At 45.0% G+C, this 25,200-nt stretch overlaps 1 protein-coding gene and 1 pseudogene across 1 annotated transcript; one reads left to right on the top strand and one right to left on the bottom strand.

The window, feature by feature from the left end:
* The first annotated feature begins 89 nt into the window (after nt 1-89).
* Nucleotides 90-24,981, top strand: COPS7B (COP9 signalosome subunit 7B). Its single transcript, XM_057745733.1, is given in 9 exon segments — nt 90-248; nt 4,131-4,209; nt 4,212-4,287; nt 7,224-7,401; nt 11,548-11,623; nt 13,861-13,949; nt 15,726-15,928; nt 17,744-17,849; nt 23,533-24,981. Coding segments are annotated over 9 exon segments (1,029 nt in total). The 5' UTR covers nt 90-185; the 3' UTR covers nt 23,692-24,981.
* Nucleotides 8,134-8,540, bottom strand: LOC130858758 (60S ribosomal protein L28-like; annotated as a pseudogene).
* Nucleotides 24,982-25,200: the final 219 nt, after the last annotated feature.

The raw sequence follows: 25,200 nt of genomic DNA, 5'->3' as shown, positions 1-25,200 counted from the left end.
ATCCCGACACGCAACAGAAAGCCCAGGGACTACAAATCCCAGCATTCCCTGCACTCAATTCCTCCGTAACTTAGATTCCAGTGTGCCGCACAGTGTGCGCAAATTCTTAAACCGCCTTTAGGCTTGGTGTTTTCTGAATCCCGAGAGTTGAAACCAGGCGGGAATATCCTCTTCAGCCTCAAAAGATGACAGCCCACAATGAGGTAACTTCTATTTACATGGAACTCAGAAATCTCCTGCAAATCATGGTAAGGCTGAAACAACAAACACAAACACTGATTAAATCATGAAAGATAATATAACAAAATGACTCCTCCAAATCGTACTTGTTTGTTGGCCTGGGGCGCCGTTTAAGTGTTTTGCAGGGGTTTCTGGTGTGCTCCTGCGTTGGACTGAGAGAGAGATCGATTGTGTACTCAGAATATCAATACAGTCAGACTTTAGAGAATTTGCTAATCCAGCCCCTGTTATTTTACATATGAAGAAACTGAGGCCCAGAGAGGCAAGCAGATTGTCGAGGGATCATAGCAAGTTGGAGCAAGAGTTAGAATTCGGCTCTAAGTCTACTGCAGCCTGGGCTTTTTGCACTGCACTAGGGTGGTGATATTTTTAGCAGCGCGGCTATGCGATCTTACTCTCCTTGATGAAGTTTTCCCATCAAGGTTGAAACACCCAGAGGTTAGTGTGGACAAAAAATGTTGCCTGCCATTCCAGTAAACAACAACAAATGTTGCTCACCATCAAGCCATCAGTTACTGTAGCCACCCCTGAAGATGGGCCCAGAGGGGAATTCAGGATGGAGAAAAACAGGATACTTGCCCCAGATAATTAAAATGCATATTTAAGGAATAATTTCAATGAGGTCAGACACTTACATCTTCCCATACATGGAAAAGCGCTAAAATCATTAATTTGGGGTATCCGGTATTTGTTGATTAACAGTAATCTTTTGATGTTCGATTACTTGTTTTCTTTTCAGCAAAAACTCCTTTGTATCCTGGCTCTTCCCTTACCTCTTCGGAGCAGTTCCTCAGAGCTATCTGAGAGGCTGTCTCCTGGGCTATAGTCCTCAGTAAGGTCCCTGAATAAAACATAACTTGCAACTTTTAGGTTGTGCATTTTTCTTCAATCAACATTAGGTAAGCAGTTATTTGGTGGCTTTCCTGCAAGTGAAGGACTGCAATGTTTGTTTATCCTCATTCTAGGTAAGACTTGGTGTTTTGATTTGTTCTTTGTTACTCAAGGTGACATCTAATATGATTTCAGAAACTAGATAAAATTGTAGTGTAAGCTGAGGTTGCCTTGGAGACCTGTTGTCTCTTTTCTTAGGGCTTCCTTCCTCTTCCAGTACCACTTTTGCCCATCTGGGCACCCACCCAATTTTTCCTTCCATGTCATTCAACAAACACCTTTTTCAGCTTTTGTTATTTGCCAGACTCTCTGTTGGTAGAAGGTGAAAGACATGGTCACTGCCACCTGGAAGATAACCATCTAGTTAGGGAAATAAACAGATTCCACTGAAATTCAAGATGAACTGTGATGAACAGCACAAAAGAAAGGACATTAGAATGCTACAGAGGCCCCCATGGAAATATATATTTCAGCTGGCAAAACTTGGTGGAGGAGGTAGCATGGGTAGGATTTTTTTCTGTTAAAAGTTTTTTTTTAAATTAATTAATTAAAAAAATTAATTGGCTGCATTGGGTCCTTGTTGCTGCGCGCAGGCTTTCTGTAGTCTCAGAGAGCAGGGGCTACTCTTCATTGCAGTGTGCAGGCTTCTTATTTTGGTGGCTTCTCTTGTTGTGGAGCACAGACTGTAGGCGCTCGGGCTTCAGTAGTGGCACGTGGGCTCAGCAGTTGTGGCTCGCGGGCTGCAGAGCACAGACTCAGTACTTGTGGCACACAGGCTTAGTTGCTCTGCAGCATGTAGGATCTTCCCGGACCAGGGCTTGAACGTGTGTCCCCTGCATTGGCAGGGGGATTCTTAACCACTGCGCCACCAGGGAAGCCCCTGTGTTAAAAGTTTTTATCTGTAAGTCCTTTTTGTTAATGAAGTATAACACAGCAAGGGCACAATTTTTGCATACGTATACACCCGTGTCACCACCCCCTAAATTCAGATACAGAACATTTCCAGCACCCCCTTGTGCCCCTTCCCAGTCAGTACTGCATCTTTCCATCCTGATAAGCACTCTCTGACTTCTGTTACCATAGGTCAGTTTTACCTGTTCTTGAATTTCATTTAAGTGTAATCCTACAGTATGTACAGTATGAGTCTGGCCTCTTTCGTTCATCAATATTTTTGTGAGATTCATCCATATCGTATGTAGTAGTAGCTTGTTTTTGTTTTTTAAATTGCTAAGTAGTATTCCACTGTATGTATGTAGCACCATTTATCTTCTCTACTGTTCATGGGCATGTAGGTTTTCATTTACCAATTTTTGGCTTTTATTAACGAAGCTGCATTGAACACTTAAAAAAATATATTTATTTATTTATTTATTTAGGCTGCACTGGGTCTTAGTTGTGGCACTCGGGATCTTCGTTGCAGCATGTTTAGTTGCAGCACGCAGGATCTTTTTTTTAGTTGTGGCATATGGACTCTTAGTTGCGGCATGCATGTGGGATCTAGTTCTCCGACCAAGGAATGAACCTGGGCCCCCTGCACTGGCAGCACAGAGTCTTAACCACTGGACCCCCAGGGAAGTCCCAATGAACATTCTTAAATGTTTCTTTTTGTGGACTCATGCACTTATTTCTAGGAGAGGAGTTGCTGGTTTGTGTGGAGGGCATACGATCAGCAATAGCAGATATTACCAGTTTTCCAAAATGTTAGTACCAATTTTCACCTTCACCAGCAATGTAAGAAAGTTCTAGTTGACTCTTATCCTTGGCAATAGATGGTGGTGTCAGTTTTTAAAATATTAGCCATTTTGGCTAAATGTGGTATCTCATTATAATTTTTATTTACATTGTCTTTGATGTGAAGCCCTTGTCATATGTTTGTTGGCTATTTGATGTTCTCTTTTGTGAAGTGCTTGTTCAGGTCTTGCTGACTTTTTTTTTCTTTAATTTATTTTTGGCTGCACTGGGTCTTCATTGCTGCATGGGCTTTCTCTAGTTGCAGAGAGCAGGGGCTACTCTTCGTTGTGGTGTGCAGGCTTCTTATTGAGGTGGCTTCTCTTGTTAGGGAGCACAGGCTCTAGGCACGCAAGCTTCGGTAATTGTGGCATGTGGGCTCAGTAGTTGTTGCTCACAGGTTCTAGAGTGCAGGCTGAGTAGTTGTGGCACACGGGCTTAGTTGCTCTGCAGCATGTGGGATCTTCCCGGACCAGGGCTCGAACCCATGTCCCCTTATTGGCAGGCAGATTCTCAACTACTGCACCACCAGGGAAGTCCCTGGTTGGTGGAATTTTAACAGAAAAATTTGAAAAACATTGCAAAAAGGAAGAGAGAGCAAGTTTGAGCATAGGCCCTAGTGTCAGAGAGGGAAGATGTGAGTCCTGTTGGGTTGGGAAGGCATGGAGTTCGGGCTCTAATGAGGGTGGGCGAGACAAAGCTGGAAAGGTAGGAGGGAGGCATACTGAGAAGGGCTTTAACTGCAGCTTTGGAGTCTGGACATTACTCTGGAGGAAGTGGAGGCACAGCTGGAATATATATGAACTTAAACGGAACTTAGTTGTCCTCCTTCCACCACCAAATTTGCCCCTTCTCCTCCACAGCCCTGTTCACTTAACACCACCTCCAGACAGCTCTGGCCTCCCCAGCCAGAATCCTAGGTGATAACTTCCTTCTCTATCCCTGCATTCAACTGGTCACCAGGTCTGATAGATTCTATGGTCTAAAAGTCTCCAACAATGACCCTTCTATTTCATGCCCAACTACTGCTGCCTTTCTTCAAGATCTCACAGTCTCTTAACTGGAATACATCAGTCACCTCAAGTGTTTCCCAGCCTCCAGTTCTCTCCACATCCAATCCATTCCTATAGCAGCTAGTGTCCCAAATGGCAATTATTCAGAACTCTCCACAGCTTAAAAACCCTAAATAGCTCCCCAGTGCCCTTAAGATAAAAAGAAAAACTCTTTTACATGGCTTGTACTCTTTCTGGTTTGCTTGCTCATTTTTCCAGGCTCAACTCAAGCCTCACTTCTTCCAGAAGCCTGCCTTAAATCACCTCTCCCCAGGGCACAGTCAGGAGAACCTTATCTGTACCCTGGGGGTACGTGTAGCATCATCTGTCCTAGCCAGACAGACCTGTCTCTTCCAGGAACATTGAGCTCTCCCAGGTAGGAACTTTGCTGTATTTAGGTTTTTACTGGGTATAGGTCTCCAAGAACCTTGATGAGCTGACTGCAGCCCTGTAGCCCTCATTTCTCATCCGTGAACCCTGAGCTCCAGTCACTCTGGGTTTCTTCTCTGCATCGGTGTATGCTGCATAGCGCAGGCCTCTGTGACTACGGGCACTACCCTCTTTTCTTCCCCCTTTTGCTCATAACATGCCCACTTTCTCTTACCCAGCACATTCTCTTCTGTGCTTCCAAAGTGCTGTCATCTCTCTCTCACAGCACATAACACCTTGCAGCTTTTTGAAGGCAAGAACATTGTCTTATCTTCATATAACCTTCCAGAACAGAATAGGTGCTAAAGAAATTTTTTAAATAAAGGAATGGGTTGGTGCTTGGCTCCTTTGAATCTGTCTGTCTAATTTCTGCACTAGAATGCACAAAAAGTAAATAGGGCTGAAAGTCTGTGGTGTATACTTTAAAGGAACAGCCTAAGTGTTCAGTTTGTAGCATTCCTAGCCATCTTCCAGGGAAGTTGGTAAGTACCAAATGCAACACCACGAATGTCATTTTGGTCACAGAACCATTGTTGGCTCAACCTATCTTCTGCTTATTTTAAAACATTTTCCGAGTAGAGGTGAAGACATGGTCTTTGGCTTCAGATAGCCTGTGTTTCAAAGCAGACTTTGACACTACTGGCTTTTGGATTTTTTGGCTTAGTTATCTCACCTGAAAAATGGGAATAATATTACAGGCCTAGAGTTATTATGAGAATTCAACGAGATAATGTACAGCACTTGGCACGTGGGAAAACGTTCAGTAAACGGTAGTTATTAGGTTTAATATGTCTCTGTACCCCGAGGGTAGCCACAGTCGCCATAGGTAACTTCTGAGGGGTAAAGCACTGCCAAAGAAATTTAGGGCCCAGGATGGTAATGGCGATGGTTTAGGTCCCGGTACTGCCTAGGCTGCCTTCCTCTCCTCAGGACCCCCACCCTGCTCTGGGCTACAGCCGGGCTCGGACCCTCTTTCCCCTGGAGGTCTGAGGCTGCGAACGCGGCGGCGGAACCTAGTGTGGGCGGAACTCGAGTGCAGCGGAGAGAGGCTTCCGGGGGAGCCGCAAGGGCAACGGGTCGGCGGAGGCAGAAAAGCGGCGGACGCCGGGCCGATCATGGGCGCTTGACAACCTGCGGGCAGGCGCCGGGAGGCCAAGCAGGCGACCGAGAGGACGGAGAGGCGGCGAAGACAGGTAGGGGCCGGCGACAGGGTGGGCCCCGATGCTCCAGGTTCTTCTGAGTGGTCAGGCTTAGCGCCAGCCCTGGGAAGAGCCCTCGGCCACACCGCCCCGCCCCCGCTCCGGGGAGCGCGCCCCGCGGCTCCTCTCCCTGCACCCGCGGCCCTGCCTGGAACACGCCACCCGCCCTGAAGTCCACCCCAGTCCGCGACCCTCAGCATCCGCACCTAGGTTGCTCTCGCTTCCCCACCCGCAAAGGCTGCCACTTTACCCCTCTGCCGTCCATCAGAATAGCGCCCCCTCCCCGCTCCCCCCAGGACGGGAATTCTTCTCCCCTGAGTTCCTTGCCGCCTCCTTGGGCCCTCCCACTCCAGAAGAAGGCGATTATCAGCGCCTCCTTATCTCTTTGCCCCCGCAGGTTTTGCTCCTTAGGCCGAGATTTTTTTTGAGGGACCGAAGTTCTGTCCATTTTTCTATCCCTTCTCCATCTGCACGCCCTGTCATTTGGTGTCTTCACACGTATCCACTTGGAAGCGAGGTTTCTGTTTTTCCTCTCCTAACCATCACCTTCCCCCGACATCTCCTTCCTACCCTCTCCCCCCAGTTTCTCCTTTCCTCAGCAACCTTTATGCCCTAGCACTTCATTTATACTGTTTCCGACGAGACCTTCTTAGGTAACCCTAAGGGTCATACTTGTTAATGTAATACTGTGAAAGGGCTGCCACTTTTGGTGCCTGCCTCCAAAGGAAAACTTAGTTTCTCTTGCACCAAACTATCCTTCTTTGTTTTATTCTCTTCTTCGCTCTGCTGCACTTCTTCATTTTCTCACACTGCCCAGTGTACATCATTCTTGGAGGAGTAATCTTTTTTCATGTAGGACTCCTGTAGAGTAGATATGCAGGGTGTGTGTTCACACACTTAGCTTGTAGTAAGTAGATTATACAATTGAGGGACCCTCCTGCTTCTAATGTCTTCAGGATAGCAATACTATATCTTCATTGTTTTCTCAGATCTTTTTATTGTTTTCTTGAGATTTTGTGCAAATTCTGAGGTTGTGTTTGGTAAAATGTCACATATCAATAGGAGACCAAGTAAAGGGATTTTCTGCATGGATTTACACAGCATGTCTGCATGTATTTTCTTAGTTTAAATATGTTGCTGCTTATCTTTCAAGATGATCCCCGCCTTCTATTTGATCAATGACATTTGATTAAGTGGGACATCTTTCTTGTCTGCTTTTTGTCTTTCCTTATCTGTATCTGGCTGTAAGTGGGATTCTAATGACACACTGGCAGCTGTAACTGATTGCTTTTGCTTAATCTGCTGTTTCTGTATATTGGCAAGATTCTCTGCTTCTTTAACCAGAGTCTAAAAATGAGGTAGATTTAAGACACCTACTGAGATACCCCTGTGTTTGTTTAGGTCCTGGTTAGGTTTAAGGGCTTAGAAGGTGCCGCCTTTGGGAAAGGGTCAGATGGAATGAAGTGGCTTTTACTAAATGTGTTTCAGACCTCAGAATAAGGACAAAATCCCTTTAACTCCAAGTTATATCCTACCCATCTCACAAAGTGAGATCTGGACTCAGGAGCTGTTTTTTTCTTTTTGAATACTACAAAAAGTATTTCAATGTGTGACCCAGCATTAAATAAGCATAGACTTTGCAAAGGAGAAGGAAGAATGACTGAAACACTTTTCTTTTGGGCAGATCTCAAGGCCAGAGAATGGCAGGTGAACAGAAACCCTCAAGTAACCTCCTGGAACAGTTTATCTTACTAGCCAAAGGTACCAGTGGCTCAGCCCTCACTGCTCTCATAAGCCAAGTTTTGGAGGCTCCTGGAGTATATGTCTTTGGAGAACTGCTGGAGCTAGCCAATGTGCAGGAGGTAAGAGCAGTTTCCAAACAATTTCTCTGTCTTCTTCTAAACCTTCCTGTGATTCTCCAGGTTTCCAAGGAATTCCAGTGCTGAAGCATTGTGGACCTGTGAGATGCCCTTTTGAGAGAGGGATGGGAATTGGTGAGGCAGGGGAAGAGAGCAAGTATGATGTCCTGGGCTCCTTCTGGTCAATATTTTCATCTGAATTTGGGGTAAATTTATATTGTGTTGCTACTATTTGAAAGACAGAGGAAAAATCCAATTGAACCTAATAAGTTAGAAAAGTAGAGTATCAGCGTGGACTGATGTTTAACGGGGGTAGTTTCAGCCATTCTTAGGGACAAAAACCTTCAGTGCAAATATAGACAATGAAGATTGGTCAGGTACAGACATAGCAGAAAATATTTGTCATTGAACACGAGATGGGCATGAATAAAGAATATATTGTTCCTGTGGAAAGGGTAGTATTGTGCTGAAGAAGATGTGTAAAAAAGATATGACACAAAAAGCTGGGGAAGTAGTCCTTTTTGCTTTGTTTGCTTGCTTGTTGGGTAGTTATTAAAACCTTGGGTATCACCTTTGATTGTTGTGCCTTAAAAATGAGAAGATCTGGTGAATAACCAGGTGGAACCTATACTTTTCAACATCTACTTCCCCTTTCGGATATTTTTATATTTATTGATTGATATTTTTGTATTGATTGAAAATCTGCTGACATCTTTATTACTCTGGAGGTTGTGCTCAGGAGCTCTTGGTGGGGTGGGTTGGCTTCCTCTTCACTGTCACAGCTGCTTCCTGGCTGCCCACAGCCTGCTCTCCCCGTGGCTGCCTTGTGCAGATCTGGGCAGTACTCGTTCTTGAGGATCACGTGCACGATGCTGCTGTGCGTCGCCCGGGCATTCTTGTTGACAGTGGTCCACACACATGAGGTGGCTGACTTTTGCCGGCCAGTTCTTCCCTTCATGACACTAGAACACCTTTGCTGTTAGCTGCTAGCCCCGTGGCCATAGCCCTGCTGTGAATCAGCCTGTTGTAGCAGAATGAGTGTGGGTCTTCAGGTTGCTGGACTTGTTGCTGTACGTCTGCTTATTCCTCTTAAGGAAACTTGAGCAGTTCCCCATGGTCATCCATTGCAGATGTGTGGACATGGCATCATTTCCTCCCCCTGCAACAGCTGGAAACAGGCCCACTTTATATGTATATATATATTTTTTAATTAATTAATTAATTTATTGGCTGTGTTGGGTCTTTGTTGCTGTGTGCAGGCTTTCTCTAGTTGTGGTAGACGGGGGCTACTCTTCGTTGTGGTGCTCAGGCACCTCATTGCAGTGGCTTCTCTTGTTGCGGAGCACGGGCTCTAGGCACTCGGGCTTCAGTAGTTGTGGCATGCGGGCTCAGTAGTTGTGGTGCACAGGCTTTGTTGCTCCACGGCATATGGGATCTTCCTAGACCAGGGATCGAAGCTGTGCCCCCTGCATTGGCAGGCAGATTCTTAACCACTGCACAACAGGGAAGTCCCCACTTTTATATTTTAATTGTAAGTTTTTATTTAATGTCAGGCTGGCTTGCTAGACTGTAAGCTCTGTGACAGTAAGGTCCATTGTGCCCACCATTGTTTCCCCTGAGCTTATTATGTAGCCTGACGCACAGTAGGCTTTCAGTAAAAATTTAATTACCAGATAGAAAAGGAATCCTATGAGGGAAATTTAAGAAAACTGAGTTTTGTTGTTTTTTTAGTAAATAGACTTTATTTTTTTAGAGTAGTTTTAGATTCACAGCAAAGTTGAGAGGAGGGTACAGAGAATTCTAATATACCTTGTGCTCTCATACATGCATAGCCTGCCCCATTACCAGTATCCCCCACCAATGTGGAACTAGACTGACTCGTCATTGTCACGCAAAGACCATAGTTTACATTAGGGTTCACACTTGGTATTGTACAGTCTGTGGGTTTAGACAAATGTATAATGACATGTATCCACTATTACAGTATCATACAGAGTATTTCACTGCCCTAAAAATCTTCTGTTCCGCCTAGTCATCCCTTCCTCCCCTCTAATCCCTGGCAGCCACTGATCTTTTTACTTTTCTGAGAATGTTATATAGTTGGAATCATACATATGTAGTCTTTTCAGATTGGCTTCTTTCACGTAGTAATGTTGCATTGAAATTTCCTCCATGTTTTTTCGTGGCTTGATAGCTCTTCATTTTTCAAAAGAAATGACCAAGGGGTAATGTGTTTCTTCAGGTTTGGGAAAATCCTAAATGAATATGCCAAGTGGTTGTTTCATATGGAAGTTTGGGTAAGAGGAGATGGATGAAAATTAAAGCCAGAAAGACCTCATTGACTTAGGCCAGTGGGAGAAATTTTGGAGTGTCTGCTCTAGAGATAATAATCTTTTATGGCTAGTTTTGTAACCATCTCTCTGAAAAGTGGGGACTAGATTTGATGATCTCTTCCACTTCTGATTTAGGACCTCAGGAGGTTCTCGATAACCTGAGAAGGTAGACTCGGATATTTGGATGCCAGAGTTCTCATTGGACAGCTTAGCAAATCACCTTTATCTTCCCACAGTTTTTCTTCCCCTATATGTGAGCTGAGAATAAGCTAATTGCCTTTCAGTGGTCAGCAATTACAGCTTTAGTTTTTGGAACCTTTTTTTTTTTTAAGATTTATTTTATTATTTATTTATTTTTGGCTGTGTTGGATCTTCATTGCAGCGCATGGGCTTTCTCTAGTTGTGGTGAGTGGGGGCTTCTCTTGTTGCAGAGCACGGGCTCTAGGTGCGTGGGCTTCAGGAGTTGTGGCACGAGGGCTTCAGTAGTTGTGGCTTGCAGGCTCTAGAGCGCAGGCTCAGTAGTTGTGGTGCACGGGCTTAATGGCATGTCGGATCTTCCCAGACCAGGGCTCGAACCCGTGTCCCCTATGTTGGCAGGTGGATTCTTTTTTTTTTTTTAAATTAATTTATTTATTTTATTGGCTGTGTTGGGTCTTTTTTGCTGTGCATGGGCTTTCTTTTTAGTTGCGGTGAGTGGGGGCTACTCTCCGTTGTGGTGCACAGGCTCCTCATTGCCGTGGCTTCTCTGTGGAGCACGGGCTCTAGGCCCGTGGGCTTCAGTAGTTGCAGCACATGGGCTTAGTAGTTGCAGCACATGGGCTCAGTAGTTGTGGCTCACGGGCTCTGAAGTGCAGGCTCAGTAGTTGTGGTGCACGGTCTTAGTTGCTTTGCGGCACGTGGGATCTTCCTGGAGCAGGGATCGAACCCGTGTCCCCTGCATTGGCAGGCGGATTCGCAACCACTGCACCACCTAGGAAGCCCCTGGCAGGTGGATTCTTAACCACTGCCTACCAGGGAAGTCCCTGGAACCTTTTTTAAAAAGATGGTTAAAATTAAGTGGTATAATTATTGGTGTCCACATAATACCACTTGGTTCCTGTTCAGACTTGATTGATTTTGGTAAATTGGAAGAGTACCAGGTACATATTCGTGAGTAAGGGAAACACCCAGTTACGGTAACTGGCAGCAGAGCAGTTCCCGGCAGAGCAGTAGCTCTTAATTTTTGTTCTGCAGATGGCTCTTCATGGTTAGCATTAGCGAGGAATAAGTAATTTTAATGAAAATTTTTATTTGGGGCTGATATCCTGGTTTCTTGCCCCAGCTGGGCTGTTCTGTCACACCTTATGCTGTGCTGATCTCCAGCATTCATGGTCCACATGTAGTCCTGAAACTTGGAGCCGACCCTATACTTTTTTCAGTTTGGATTGATAGTGGCTTGTGCCGTACCTGCCAAGCTGATGTGTTGACAGGGCTGCTCCAGTGTGTTTTAATGGCAAGGGAATCCTGAGAAAACTTGAGCTGCTCCCAGTGCTTACTGCTTTGTGAGTGATTAGTGCTTTGTGTGTGTGCGTGTGCACATCTGTGTGACAAAAGTAGTTCCTTGGGCATGCTATATGGAATGTAAAGCATGTATTCCTGAGAGAGAAAGATAAATAAATAACCTTATTTATTTTTTCCCAAAGAATCAAAGAGTTGGAAGGGACCTCAGGGACCAAGCAATAAACAGTACAGAGCTGTGGCATGTGATCACCTGCTTGAACACTGCAGTGATTGGTAGACAGCTTAGTCTGTGAACTGTTTTTTTTTCCCTCCTCAGCTTGCAGAAGGAGCTAATGCTGCTTATTTGCAGTTGCTGAACCTGTTCGCCTATGGAACATACCCAGATTACATAGGTGAGTTGGTTAAGATTCTCCAAACATCTTTCTTAATTATGTTGTTCTGTCTGGGTATGTTGCCTTCATGAGGGTCACTGAGGTCTGGAATATAAAACTTGGGCTGGGTCCTTCCTAACCTGGCTGTCTCATTTTACTGTGCTCTGTAGATGACCTCACATGAGGACTTTCGTTCCCACCTTTTATTTCCTAGTGGGTAAATGAGGACTGTATTTACACTCTTCTATAAATATAGCCCTTGTTTATTTTCCAGATAAGATTCTTGAGGACTAGTGTTTGTAGAACACTTGGAGTGTTGTGAAATGTCAGAATACTTTGTAAAGTATTTAAGCATTTTACATATTATCTAAATACTATCACCATGTTGAAGAAAGTTTGGAAAATAGGGGGAAAAGTCACTTATAGTTGTACCACCATTAAACTACTGTTAGCATTATGGTGCTGGTCTTTGTCTCCTTATGCTTATGCTTTCTAATATGTAGGTATAATTAGATTATGTATACAATTTTGTATCTCACTTTATTCGCTTATTTCATAGGCATTTATCCATGTTTTAAGTCTTTGTAGTCATTTTTAATATTCTGTAATCTAGTACTCCATAATCTACTTACCCCATTCTCTTTTGTAGATCATTTGAGTGACTGTGTCATAAATTAGAATCTTAAATATCAGGAATGAGGTGCATGCATGTCCAAATACTAACACCCAAGCCGCTTTTGTCTGGCTTCCTAGTTTATTTTAGTGGTATGACATAGGCCTGGCAGTTTATTTTGGTGGTGTGACTCAGGGTCTTCACTACTGTATCCCTGACTTCCCTTTTTTCTCACTTTCTTTCTCCCTGGTCACTTCTGCTTACTCTCTGCTGCTGTCATACTGGGCAGTTTGCCACTTGCCAGCTTTTTCCAACCTACACTTTGTTCCAATGGATATATCCTTTGCTTCCATCCTCACTAAAGAGGAGCATTTTACAGACTCTGGAACCAGGATTCTTGCATTATATTCTATCTCCACTTGCACTAGTTGTGTGTCCTTTGGCACATTAAATGATCTTCTGTACCTCAGTCTCTTTATCCATAATATGGGAGTAATAAAAAGGTCCACAATCTCTTATCTGCAATCCTTGGGCTAGATGTTTCATAACTTAGATTTTTGGGGACTTCAAAAAGGTAATATGATGCATATACTCTTTTCTGTAACACCATTGAGAGATGTGGGCAGCACCGGTAGTCAAACACATTCACAGTTTTGCAGCAAAACAAATGAATATTCACAACAAGTGGGATAAAAAGCCTAACTCAATTTAGTTCAGGAATTGCCACCAAATGAATTTCAGCACCATGCTCAAGGCAAAAAAAGCAGTTTGGATTCACCTTTTTTGGAATCCAGAATTATGGATAAGGAATTGAAGACATTGTGGGGCAGTTGTGAGGACTGGCTGGATGTGTGTACATACCTGTGGGTCCGTGTGTGCGCTTCCACTGAGTGAAGCTTGCCCCCTGTGTTACCTTGGCTGCTGCTGCCATTGCTATTCTCATTATTGTCGTTGCTAAAATTTTGCCCATCCTTCAGAGATCATCTCAGACTCCACCTTTCTTTCTTTTTCTCTCCTGTACCCCCCAGTGTGACTGCACTCATTTGCACTTTCTCTTTTTTCTTTCCCCCTCTCTCTTTCTGCCTTTCTGCCTCTCCCCCTTCTCTTCACCCTCTTGTTCTCGTCTGGTAGTCTGTGCCTTTCTTCTGGTAGTTCTCTCTAGCATCTGTAGCTGTTGAAACATCAGATAGTAAGACTGAGGACAAATAAGTCCAGGCCCATTGAGTTGCACAGCTCAGTGGTAGTTGGTGCTCCTGGAGTTGTGGAGTGCAGCAGCCCAGACAAGGCCCATCTTATTCCCCTGTGAATCAGTTAAGACAGTGCATTGCACATAACAGACGCTCAGTGAAGACGTGTTGAAAATGGTATTCCAGTAAGATAATTGTCATATTTTGTGCACTCATGCCTGGCTTCTTAGGAGACTAAGCTTCTCATGTGTAGAGATTCAATTTTTTCCTTCTTTGGAAGCACATGGTATTTCAGAGAAGACCAGAGGTGCTTATGGAACATTTGCCTAATGAGTAAATGCAGTGTCATGACAGTGATTCAGTAGTAGGTTTGAGGTGGGGAGTTGGTGCGCTTATTCCATGAAGAAATCCTAATTTTATTTTGTGTCTTGATTTTTGTGGTGGGTGGGACTGAGCAGCCAACAAGGCGAGCCTGCCAGAACTGAGCACAGCTCAGCAGAACAAGCTGAAACACCTTACCATCGTGAGCTTGGCTTCGAGGATGAAGGTATGGCTCGAACCCTTTCCTGTCTTCCTCCACACCTTGAGGCATGTCTCGTTTGGCATCAGTGGGGGAACTTCCAGCTGCACACAGTGGAGTTGCATCATAAATGCATAAAATTTGCCTGGCAAAGGACAAAGGAGAAAAAATAACAGTTAAAATAATGTAGATAATTACTCACCATTCCATTTGGGAAAAGTATGCTCAGGAGTGGTTGTGAATCAGCAGGTCTCAATTCTGGCACACATGGTACCCCACGTGCTGTGAGCGCTTTGTCGTGCTTAAAGAGACTGGTGTTTCAAGATACAGATTTTTCAAAAGCAAGGCACCTCAAGGCAAGTTAACCACTTCAGCTGTTTTAGTGCACAGTGAACTGTTCCCGTACTGGAGGAAAAACATGCTGTGTTGGACTTACTGAGGGGTAGATTTTTTGATATGCTGCCTTCCTCTGGGGATTTTTAAGGTTAATTATACTAATTGGAATTTTTGCCTTATAGGCTAACTTCTGACCCTAACCTTCTGTAAGGTACCACTCCACTATATATCTGAGTTCAATATATATAGTGAAGGACCCTCCACTCTATATATCGATTTAGAAGATGTGTAACCAGCTGCTCATAGCCATTAACAAAGAAGATCCAGTTTGATTAATTTGTTGTTATTATTATTAATTTTTGGCTCTCTGCCCAATCCCGGCCTAAACGTCTAAGTTTTTGTGGGGCTGTGCTTTTGAAAAAGTTTGCTTTTTGCATTTCCCCTCTGTGATTGAGCCGGAGAGACATATTTACTCTTGGATTGCTGTTTCACTTGCTAAAATGATTTCATCTGGTCTAATCACAAATTTCTGATCCTTAGCTGGGCAATTCAGGTGGGAGGCCTATTTTGTTAGGAAATGAGGATCTGAATTTTTTTTTGTCCTGATCATGGACTTCTCAAGTGTAGCAAACAGTAGGAGCGACTTTTCCCCTCATTTCTGCAAGCTGTCATTGTAAGCTCATGCACCAACCCTGGGTTTCAGACCTTTAGTGGTAGAAAACCCCCCAGGTATGTTTGTCCTCGTCTCCACATACATTTTCCTCTTGCCTGTTCCTGCAGATATGATTGCTGTGTTAATTTTCAAACTAATAGTGATGTGTCAGAGGATTTGCAGAAAACTGGGTATGTAGGTATCCAGTTGTCTTGGAGTCATGCAGAATGTTGGTACAGCCCATTACAGGACTACTGTTGGGGAATTGACATTGGTTGTAAGAGACTAAGAAAACAAATGTAAATTTCAGTATGACCTCTGAGCTGGCAGTACCCACAGGCCACCTGTAGGTGGATGTGTTAGCCTGTAAGTCGTTTTAATTGTGCTCTGCTGGGCAAGTAGCCAGTTTGTCTCTCCGGTGTCTGAGGTTGTTTGGAGTTGTTTTGATGATCTGGCATTTTATACAAATTCTGCAAGCTTCCAGAAGGCAGCAGAGTGCCAGATACTGAGTATTTCCCTTTCTCCTCTAGAAAGAGTCTTTGGGATCTCTAAGAGTATGCTTCAGAGCATGAAAGCTGGAAACTGAGCAAAGTCCAGGAGGCAGAGGTAGAGGAGAACGCATTCCTAGATGCTGTGGGTCTTGTTTGGTCCCACAGCTCATTGATCCATCTCTTGTTGCTATAGATGTTAATAATTACCACTTGACTGCATTTCCCAAATCCCTGAGGCAGATGTTGGCTATCTGGGTAATAACCTGAATTTTCTTTAATGTTTACCAATGGCTTTTGTAAATATCACATGTACCTTATCTATAGTGTATCCCCTACTCCGTGCTGCTGAAGGACCTGGAGATGCGGAATCTCCGGGAACTGGAAGACCTCATCATCGAGGCTGTCTACACTGATATCATCCAGGGCAAGCTGGACCAGCGAAACCAGCTGCTGGAAGTGGATTTCTGCATTGGCCGTGACATCCAAAAGAAAGATATCAATAATATTGTCAAGACCTTGCATGAATGGTGAGGCTCAAAGGAGGAGCCCCCCTCTTTAGGGAGGGGATACCTAGCATGCCCTTTGTGCCTCTGTTTGGGGAAATGTGGTCTCCAGGTGTCAGCTGGGGCTGCCTGGAAGCTGGGGCCATGGGACAGCAAGCTAGGGAGTGGGGCTGCATTTGTGACTACAGCTGTGTCACAACAGGAGTCACTTCAGGCTTCCTAGTGCTATGGTTGTAAAATGTTCTTGTCCTATGCAGTTGAGGGCTATTTAGTAGCAGGCTGTAAAATACCCAGGATTGGCAGGTGGAGCCTCTGAAGCCTCGCTGTGTGACACTGATCCAGTGCTTCGCAAACTCACCCTCAGCATTTGGCCAAGCGTGGGAATTAGTGTTGGGAAGATTCTTTAGATAAGAGAACCACGTTCAGCATCAGTAACATTGGGCTAATGTTTGTAAAACATTGTGAGGGATATTGAAGACAAGGAATGGGTCATTCTAAGTTGGAACACAGACTCACATACAAAATATTTGATAGCCATATTCCAGTATATAAAAGGAAGTGGAACATTTGCATGTACTCTGTTTTAATGGAATTTGATGTTTGCAAGAGCTGTTGCACACTCTACAAGGATTTGTTATGAAGTTACTCAAAACGGAGTTGTGAAGGAGGGCCAAGTTGAGAGTATAATTGGAGGTGAGGAGAGTATGTTCCCAGGCAGGCACATGGCATGTTTGGAGGTTGTGAAGCAGGGTAAGCAGACTTTGTGCAGAGGGGTGGGGAAATTTTGTCTTTAAACACACTGACTCTCTGGGTTAGCCTCTAGAGGTAAATATCCAGGGATGTACAGCCCAGCTTCGACCCTCCAAGGGTCCCAAGTACCCTGAGTTTCCCTCAATTTAGCTACGTTGGACCTCCAGGCGTGTGCTGCCCACCCTTTACGCCAGGTTATGTCCCAGGGGTGACTCCAGACACCTTCCCTTTACAACATTTGGCACAAGCAGGAGCTTTCAAAAGATTGTAAAACTGTTAAGTCAGAATAAATGGGAAATAGAAAATGCCCCTAACATGAAAATGGTCTGGTATACAAAATCTAGGTTTCCAGTCCTACTGAAGTTGGCTGTCTTCTTCCGTTTTTGAGGTGACCGACACAGTTTTCACCTCCATAGTCGGGCTTCAACGTGTTTGCACCCAGAGGGGCCATCCTAGCCCCCATCCCAGGATGTTTACTAGTACAAATTCTTATAGCTTGTTTTTAGGCATTGGAGTTAGATTTGAGACAAAATTGGTATGTAGAGTGGTACCACAAATACAACAGAATGTTCACAACTATTGACTCTAGAGGGTATGTGGATATTTACTTATACCTTCAACTTTTTTTTTTTTTACATTTTAAAATTTTCAAAATAGAAAGTGGGGAAAATGAAATAATGAGGAGGGGGTGGCAATTAGGAAGTAACACACTTCTGAGAAAAAGGGTTATCTTCAAAATAGGATGCTTTTAGAAAATCTGTCTGTTGAGAAAACTGATTAATCAGTGCCACCTGTTAAGTCTCTCCTAATTCCTTTAATTGCACAGTCTGTGAAGCTTTCCCATTGGATACAGAGGTTGGAAATTAAAGCTGTATTCTAAGAAACCACCCCACAACCTCCATGTTTGTTTCCATATGCCCTATGTTATGTATTCAGAGAGACCTGTCTTTTGGAAGGAGTGAAGGAGCAAGAGCCCTGGCAGATGGAGTGTTACAGGAAGTCTCTAAGGAGTCAGGGAGGGAGGTTTCAGAGTCTGGAGGAGAACTCCCAGGCTTTTCTGTGGCTCAGGGCTGGTTATCTCCTATATAGGTGTGATGGCTGCGAGGCAGTCCTGCTGGGCATTGAGCAGCAAGTTCTGAGAGCCAACCAGTACAAGGAGAACCACAGCCGAACTCAGCAGCAGGTAGAGGCCGAGGTAAGGAAGGGAATGTCTGTCCCCACTCCAGGGTATCCCTGTTTGTTCCTTGTCTTGTGAATCTTGGTGTAGATGAAACAGCACTCGCTCACAAGTGGGCACTGGGTGAGGTCCTGGGGTAGAGGTGAGTGTGATCTGGGCCCTGCTCTTGGAACTCTCTGTCTCCTTTCTGATTCCTGGTCGCCAGAGGGTGAGCGGGCTTGGATAGCAGAATATTGTAATTCCTCAGTTCACATGCACTTTGCAGCCATGGAGCAAAAGAAACGAGTTTGGGGATGGGTCTTAAAGGTGGATGGAGGGATGGTGGTTACCAGGTGGGGCAGAGAAAGGGGCGTGGTTGGGCAGGGACACATGGGGCTTCAAGGCCCTGGTTCTGCTCTGCTTCTGAGGCTGTGTGGTAGGTGCACAGTGTTCATTTTGCTCTTCTCTAATCTGTACATTTATGTTGTAATCTTTTAAAATGTGTGATATATTTCATCCTGAAAAAGGAAGAAAGGGAAAAAACTTGGTGGATGAAATGCAAGTGAAGATAAAAGTATGTGATTGTGGTGTTAGACGCCTGGTTGTTCAGGACACTCTTAGCCTTTGGTAGAGATGCAGGCTCCAGCCCTTGAGTTAATGGGAGTTTGTGTGCCTGTAGCCTGGACACCTGTGGATTCATCTCCCAATTTGTTTGGAGCCCTGAAGGTCAGAATTTTAGCACTGAAAGTCCTTTTCTAGCATGATGGAGCTTGAAGCATTAATGGTATTTAATGAATTTTAGAAATCAGGTGTGCTAGCGTGTGGCAGAACGGGACATGAAATAAGTAGTTGTGCCTTTCAAAGGGGGATTTGTGAAATTTGAAGATTTCCCCTACTCTGTTGTATGTACTCCTTGAAAATAAAACCTGTCTTATTTAAAATAACCTGTTCTTTGTAAGACCAGCTCCTTGTCCCATGCCTAACGCATAGTAGGTGCTCAAATGATTGTTGTATATTTCAGGCACACCCTTTAAGTGTCAGTGGACTGCTGTACTCTGCTTTTCAGGAACTAGTGTGAATTTATTTCAGATATACACACACCCCTGTATACATATACATACCTACTCTGTGAATGTTCCATCCATTGTAAATTTTTAACCCTACTTTTCTAGCTAAAGAACTATGAACCATATTTAATTTAGCATTAGTCAAAGACTGATGCAATTAGAAAAGTAAGCCTGCTGCTTCTCTAATAAGCTCTGTGATCCCCCTTTTGAATATTGTGGTCTCTTCTCTGACCTGGGATTGATGTCTGAGCAAAGTAGGAAGGGCTAACCACGCTCTCCTCTTCACTGATTCTTCCTTGTAAATCAAACCCTGGAAACAGGAGATTTGGAGGCGAAATGCCTACTGTACCTGGGATAGCCTGAAACACTCTTTGACCTGGTTGGTAGCCCAGGAGGAGGAGCCTGATCACTACTGGCCGCCCCATTGTGCTTGGACTGTTGCTAATTGTGTGGCAGGTGGTGGGCTTGATTGTGGCTGTTTGCAAAAATGAACGATACTAGTTGTTAGAATTTTGAATGGCTCAAGTTTATTTTCGTAACAAATGGCATCTGATGAAAGAAGGCACTGCCTAATGTTGAGGCACGACCAATACTTAGACCACAGTGTGTGCCCCTTAAATTATGGTGAGAGAGAGCCAGCGCAGATGAATTTGCTCTCAGTGGCCACTGTTGGAAAACACAGCTGCTCCTGCTGGCAGAACGTGGTGCTGCCACCAGGTGGCAGTAAGGATTTGATTAAGTTTGAGAGAGAGAAATTTGAGGAAACCACCAAGGTCACCTCCACTACCAATTAAAACAGTCTGCTAATTTAATAATCTTCTAGGAAATCTGGAGCAGACAAGTATGAGAAGAGTGGGAGCATGGTCAAAGCCCAGAGCCTTGTCAGTTTTTCCACTCACAAACGCATGGTCTGGCTACTACATGTAGGATGCTGATCGTCCCCGGCTGAAGGCGCACGGAAGGTGCTCACTAAGTATTTGTTGACTTGAAAAGAAAACAAACCTACCACAAACAGAGCTGTAATTCTGTCCTATTCTGCTTGTATTTATGCTTCTGTTACTCTTGACCTAACTTTTTTAGTAATTTTCTCAACTGAGTTGATCTTTTCTTTAGTTAGACTGCTTGTTCTCAGAGGGGAAAACTTGATGTTTTTTTCTCCAAAATCTTATAAAAGCAGCTATCTTCTGTGAGTATTAGCTTTAAGAGCCTTCCCTCTTAATGAAGTCAGCCCCATCACAAGACTAGTCTCTCCTTTTAGTCTTTCACAGAAATAACACTAATTAGTTACAATTCCAGCGTACTTAGAGGAGATAGAACAGTGACATTAGGAGCTGTTTGATTACCTCTGAGCAGACACTCTGGAGGGGAGGTAATGATCGCCTCCACAAAGCACCTCCTTATTTACATTTGATTTTGGAGTGTATTTTTCCGTATATTTGAATGTGCTTGTTAGTCTGATATTATGTGGAATGTCAGTGTATCGCTCTTGCTGCATTCACAAAATAGGCTGTGTCCCAGTCAGGTTCTAGCGCATAATTGGGCAAAGTTAGCTCTGTTTTTCTTTATTTGAAAATCCCCCAGGAGTTAAGTTAGTGACGGAGCTTGAGCCTGTTGGCCGTGGGGGGCCCAAGAGTGTGCTTCCCGGAGAGTGCTTCCCTCCAGCTCCCCATGCTCGTTTCCTGGGTAGCCCTTTCCCCACTGTGCACTCTACTTCTGTTGTCTGCCTTTGCTCTGCCACACAGCTCAAAGACATCTTCCTACCCTAGCGCTCTTTTCTTTCTCCTTTTGCCTGCATATTTAAAGTCTCTTTAGAACTAGGCTGTGATTTTTACTAGGTGCAGTCCCATCTGAAGATTCCTGAGGCCCATGATTTGAGGGGCTTGACAGACTCTAGGTCATCTGGGGTAATGGGATGGGGATGGCCTGCAAGCCAGACACTCAAGGAAGAAAATTAGAAGGCATCAGGGACATTTAGGCCAAAGAAGACAAGTCTGCGGGTATTAGTGATCGTTTAAAGGGCGGCTATGTGAAAGGGGAGTTAGACCTCTCCGGATTGTTCCTCGGAGCTGAGACAGGCTTTATTGGTGGACCTACCTGAGTGGCCACTCTTGGGTCCCAAAAGGAGCTATCTACCGGTAGACCTGCACAGCTATTACAAAAAGCTAGTTGACTCTTAACTCCCCTTCAACTTTGAGAGTCTGTTATTGGCTCAGCAGTCTCCTTTGTGAGTTCTCTGTGTTTAAAATGCTAACAATCAAACTGACTGAGCACAGCATATCCGTAATAGGACCCACTGTGAGCCATGTTACTCCCCCATCCAGGCTGAGGCCTTGTTTAGGATAAACGGCTTCATTTCTTAGGCTAAGAGACCCTTGCCCAAGAAGCCCTGTTTTTTCCTATGGCATATGTACCCGACTGTGGAAGACTCAACTTTGTTAGTACTGGAAGCTAGGTGTGAACCCCTGAAACACAGAGGAGACACGGCACTTCGGAGGCCGCCATCTGAAAGTGAGAGGCGCTGCCAGGCAAGATAGGTTGAGGGGAGGCAGGTCAGCGTGTGCTGGTGGTCAGGGCGGGTTTGTGGAAGAGGAAGGGTCAGAGGCGGCTAGTGAAGGAGGCTTGCCCAGGCTGGAATAACGGTGCAGGAAAGGCAGCAAGGCAGCAGAAACGACTGCTTCTGGGTGTGAGGCTGGGGACTAGCGTGGCTCAAGTGGATAGCATGTGTTGTGGAAAGGAAGGAAGGTACAGGATCTTGAGTGGCGTGTCAGAAATGCAGAACAAACCAGGTTTTTCCTTGGGGTGTAAGTCTCATTTCTTTTTCTGGCATACTAGGGTCACTGAGCACCTGAAATAATAGCTTTTTGGGAGATAGTTTCTATAAGAAAAACCTGCTTGAGGAGGTAAATAGGCATTTGAATGAATGCTTAGAAAACATATCAACCTGGACAAGCCTTGGAGTGTTATTTTATAAAGCAGTGATAACTGAGAAATCACATTTCTTAATCTCTCCTCCAAAGTCATCAAAATAGGCCTTGAAGTAAAACAAAAACAAGTATGTCTTTTTTAAGAGGAAGAGTGGCAGGCTATCCACTTGCTCCAAATTCTTCACTCACTGCCTCAGCAAGTAACTCTACAGAATAAGAGATGGCAAAGTGACAGTGAGCCACTAGGAGGTGGAATGCTGGAGCTCTGGGATGGCATTTCTTGGTCTGGCAGGACACTGGATGAACCCAGACCTGGCTCAGGCGACCCTCTGTCCACTGGCCCAGCCCACAGTCCTCGTCGATGCTCCTCTTAGACATGTTATTGTGATGATTGATATGACAGCAGTTTTGAGGCATGGCTGTTCCTGCATCTCAAAACAGCAAAAAAACAACATAAAAAATGACCTAGAATCGAGTCTGGGCTCATTCTGCCCATGATAGCTCCCCTCCAGGAACCTAATTTTTGTGTTGCTCTCATCTCTGCATTTGGACTCTTACTCAAGGCTCCTGATATTCTAACTGTTGAGAAGTGTTGATGCCGACAGCTCCCTTCTTGCTCTGTAAGAAACCAGACCTTCTTCCCAGAGAGCATGGAAGCCACCAAACAGGGGACATGCCTTTCCTTTCTTACCAGCAAACGTACACCTCACTTTGCACCAACCTTCTCTTTATTCCTTCTGATTGAGGGAAAAAAAAAAGCTGATGTTTTCTCGTGCTTTTCTTCCCCTTTTCCTTCCTCTCAGCTAGCTGAAGGGCAAAGGCATGAACAATCCATTAGTACTGGCGTTGGGGAATGTCTATAAATACGGGCACAGCAGTACGCAATTGGTAGAAGGACGAGTTGGTGCACTCATTTTTCAGAAGGCAGTATAGCAATAGTTACTAAAGTAAAATGTGCAGCCCCTTTGATCTGGAAAGCTCAGTGCTAGGAATACGTCCTCTGCAGGTGTTCACAGAAGTATGCAAAGGTAAACGTGGAGGGCTGCTCACAGGAGCACCGTACATCAGTGAAAAGCAAACTGGGAACTGGTTACACAATGGCAGAACATTCATTGTAGAACAGTACACAGATGGTACCTAGGATATGTTCAGCAGTTGCTTAAATATTTTGGAGCCCCTCTGTTAAGTGAAGAAAGGTATGCTGAAGACAGTACTGTGGTCACATATTTCTTTCACTACCTTTGTTTGTCATTTGTCACTTTGTTGGCTGCAGTTTATCCTCTAGTTGCTTGTTCCAGAAGGGCTCGTGGGAATTTGGGAATTGTATGCCCAAAGTTCTTGTGAAAATATCTGTGGTTTCGTACATGAACAACAGTGAGCTGAGTGTAGCATCTTGCATCATCCTTTCTTTTTCTGTGACCATTTTAACCAGTGCTTTCTTTCATCTGCTGTATTGTGTCTTTTGGCCAAATGTTCCACTGCCACTTGTCTTATTCCCCGTTTTCGACCAAGAAAGCATTAGTTCCACTTTTTTGCTTGACTCATTTCCATGTATCTTCCGTGAGTAGCCCCTACTTGTTTCTCCTCATCTGGGTTTCTGAAGAGAATCTCAGATTTTCTTGCAGAGGATTCTGGCTTCTTCCCTGAGTGGCCGCCCTTATAGCAAGAACAAGTTGTGGTAAGTTTCTTGCGCTTACAAGCTGAGCACACCAATTCTATGTCTCCCTCCAGGTTACTAACATCAAGAAGACACTCAAAGCTACCGCGTCCTCCTCAGCTCAGGAGATGGAGCAACAGCTGGCTGAACGAGAGTGTCCCCCTCACGCTGAGCAGAGGCAGCCCACTAAGAAGATGTCCAAAGTGAAAGGTCTGGTCTCCAGCCGCCACTAGGGCCGGCTGGGGCAGCTGGCACTCACCAGGCCTGGGTCAGGTGGGGAGGGGACACCAAGGGCCTATTTCCTCCCCTCTCCACCTTCAGTGAGTTCCAGACCTGCCCGTCCCCTCACCAGCACCTCCCCCCACGTTGGTACTGTTCCAGAAGAACCATTAACTCCCTTCCCTCACCCACTCCCTCTTCCCCAGTTGCTCCCTTCAGACTCAGGGGCTCCACGGATGCTATCCCAACAGGGCCAGACACTGCCCAGCTTCCCTCCAGGAGGTTCTTGTCTCTGTCTAAGGGCTTGTCTCCCTCCCAGTTTTTCTTTTGCTTCGTGTCATTTTGTCAGGCTGGTCATAAGCCGGAAGCAGCTTTAACTGGCCCACAGGGATGACTGCGAAGGAGGCCCCTCTCTGAGTGAGGGGGGGCATTCCTTCTCCAGCCCCATGTACCACAGTACCCACAATGGTGCAGGCGCTCTCTAGCCAGGTATCAAAATGCTTTGTTTTCCCTCTCCTGCCTTATCCCTTGTTGGCAGCTCCGATCAGGCCATGGAGGGATGTGATGCTGGGCTATGTTTACTAAACCTGCGGGTTTTCAGCCTCTTACGCCCAGCTCCAATCTCTCATCAGTTGGGAGCACTGGGCTGACTAACCTCTGGTATCTGAACACCAGTGGGGGGTGCTGTGGGTCTGCTGGGTGGCAGAAGTTTCTTCCGGCTTGGTGTTCTCTGCTGGCCTCGCTTCCTGCTGCCTCTGACTGCTCAGACTGGTTTTTGGTGTGAAGGCCCCAGCTGTCCACTGGGGCTCTCTGCCAGCACTGGCTCTCCCAAGATCTTTAATTCCCCCCAACTGCATCCGTGGTGGGGATGGTGGTGTTGAGGCCCCTCTGTCTGGTGTAGAATCTGTTGCTGCTTCTGTTTCTCTCTCTCGCCCTCCCCCCCCCCCCCCCCCGGCTGGTGACCCAGAGCCCTCTGATGATGCGTTCTCCTGGCAAGAGAAAAGGACTTGACTAGCCTTTCTGAACTTGAACAGTTTCAGGTTATATTTTAATTTTTTTTTTTGTACAGGTTCTGATTCTAATACATTTCAACATGCCTTTTTCCCCCTTGTGTCCATATTTGTTATAGACTAACCGCCGGGGATTTTCACCTAGTTGGAGGGTGGCGTGTGTGTATGTGTGCGTGTGGTGGTGTTTTTTGTTTGTTTGTTTGTTTGTTTTAAAGGGGAGGTGGAGGTCCTGGACTGATATTAAAGAGAGAAAAAGCACATTTTAGAACAAAAAATAAAAGTAGATTTAATGTATGTGGCTGTGGAATGTGGGGTTGCATAGCTGCTGGATTTTGAGGGGCTGGAATTAGGGTGGTTCAGGGAAAATGTGAAACTGTTTCAGTGCCGTGGTTAAAAAATGGATTTCTCCTTTTTCCAAAATGTCCAGCAGCTGCCTACCATCGATCGAATGTTAACAAAGTATTCTTGTTTCCCTTTTTATGATCCATGTCCCCATTTAACATTATGCCCAGC

The sequence above is a fragment of the Hippopotamus amphibius genome, chromosome 8 (genome assembly GCF_030028045.1).
Source record: "Hippopotamus amphibius kiboko isolate mHipAmp2 chromosome 8, mHipAmp2.hap2, whole genome shotgun sequence".
Taxonomy (NCBI): domain Eukaryota; kingdom Metazoa; phylum Chordata; class Mammalia; order Artiodactyla; family Hippopotamidae; genus Hippopotamus; species Hippopotamus amphibius.
Note: the sequence above shows the minus strand (reverse complement) of the source record. Positions and strands in the feature narration are given on the sequence as shown.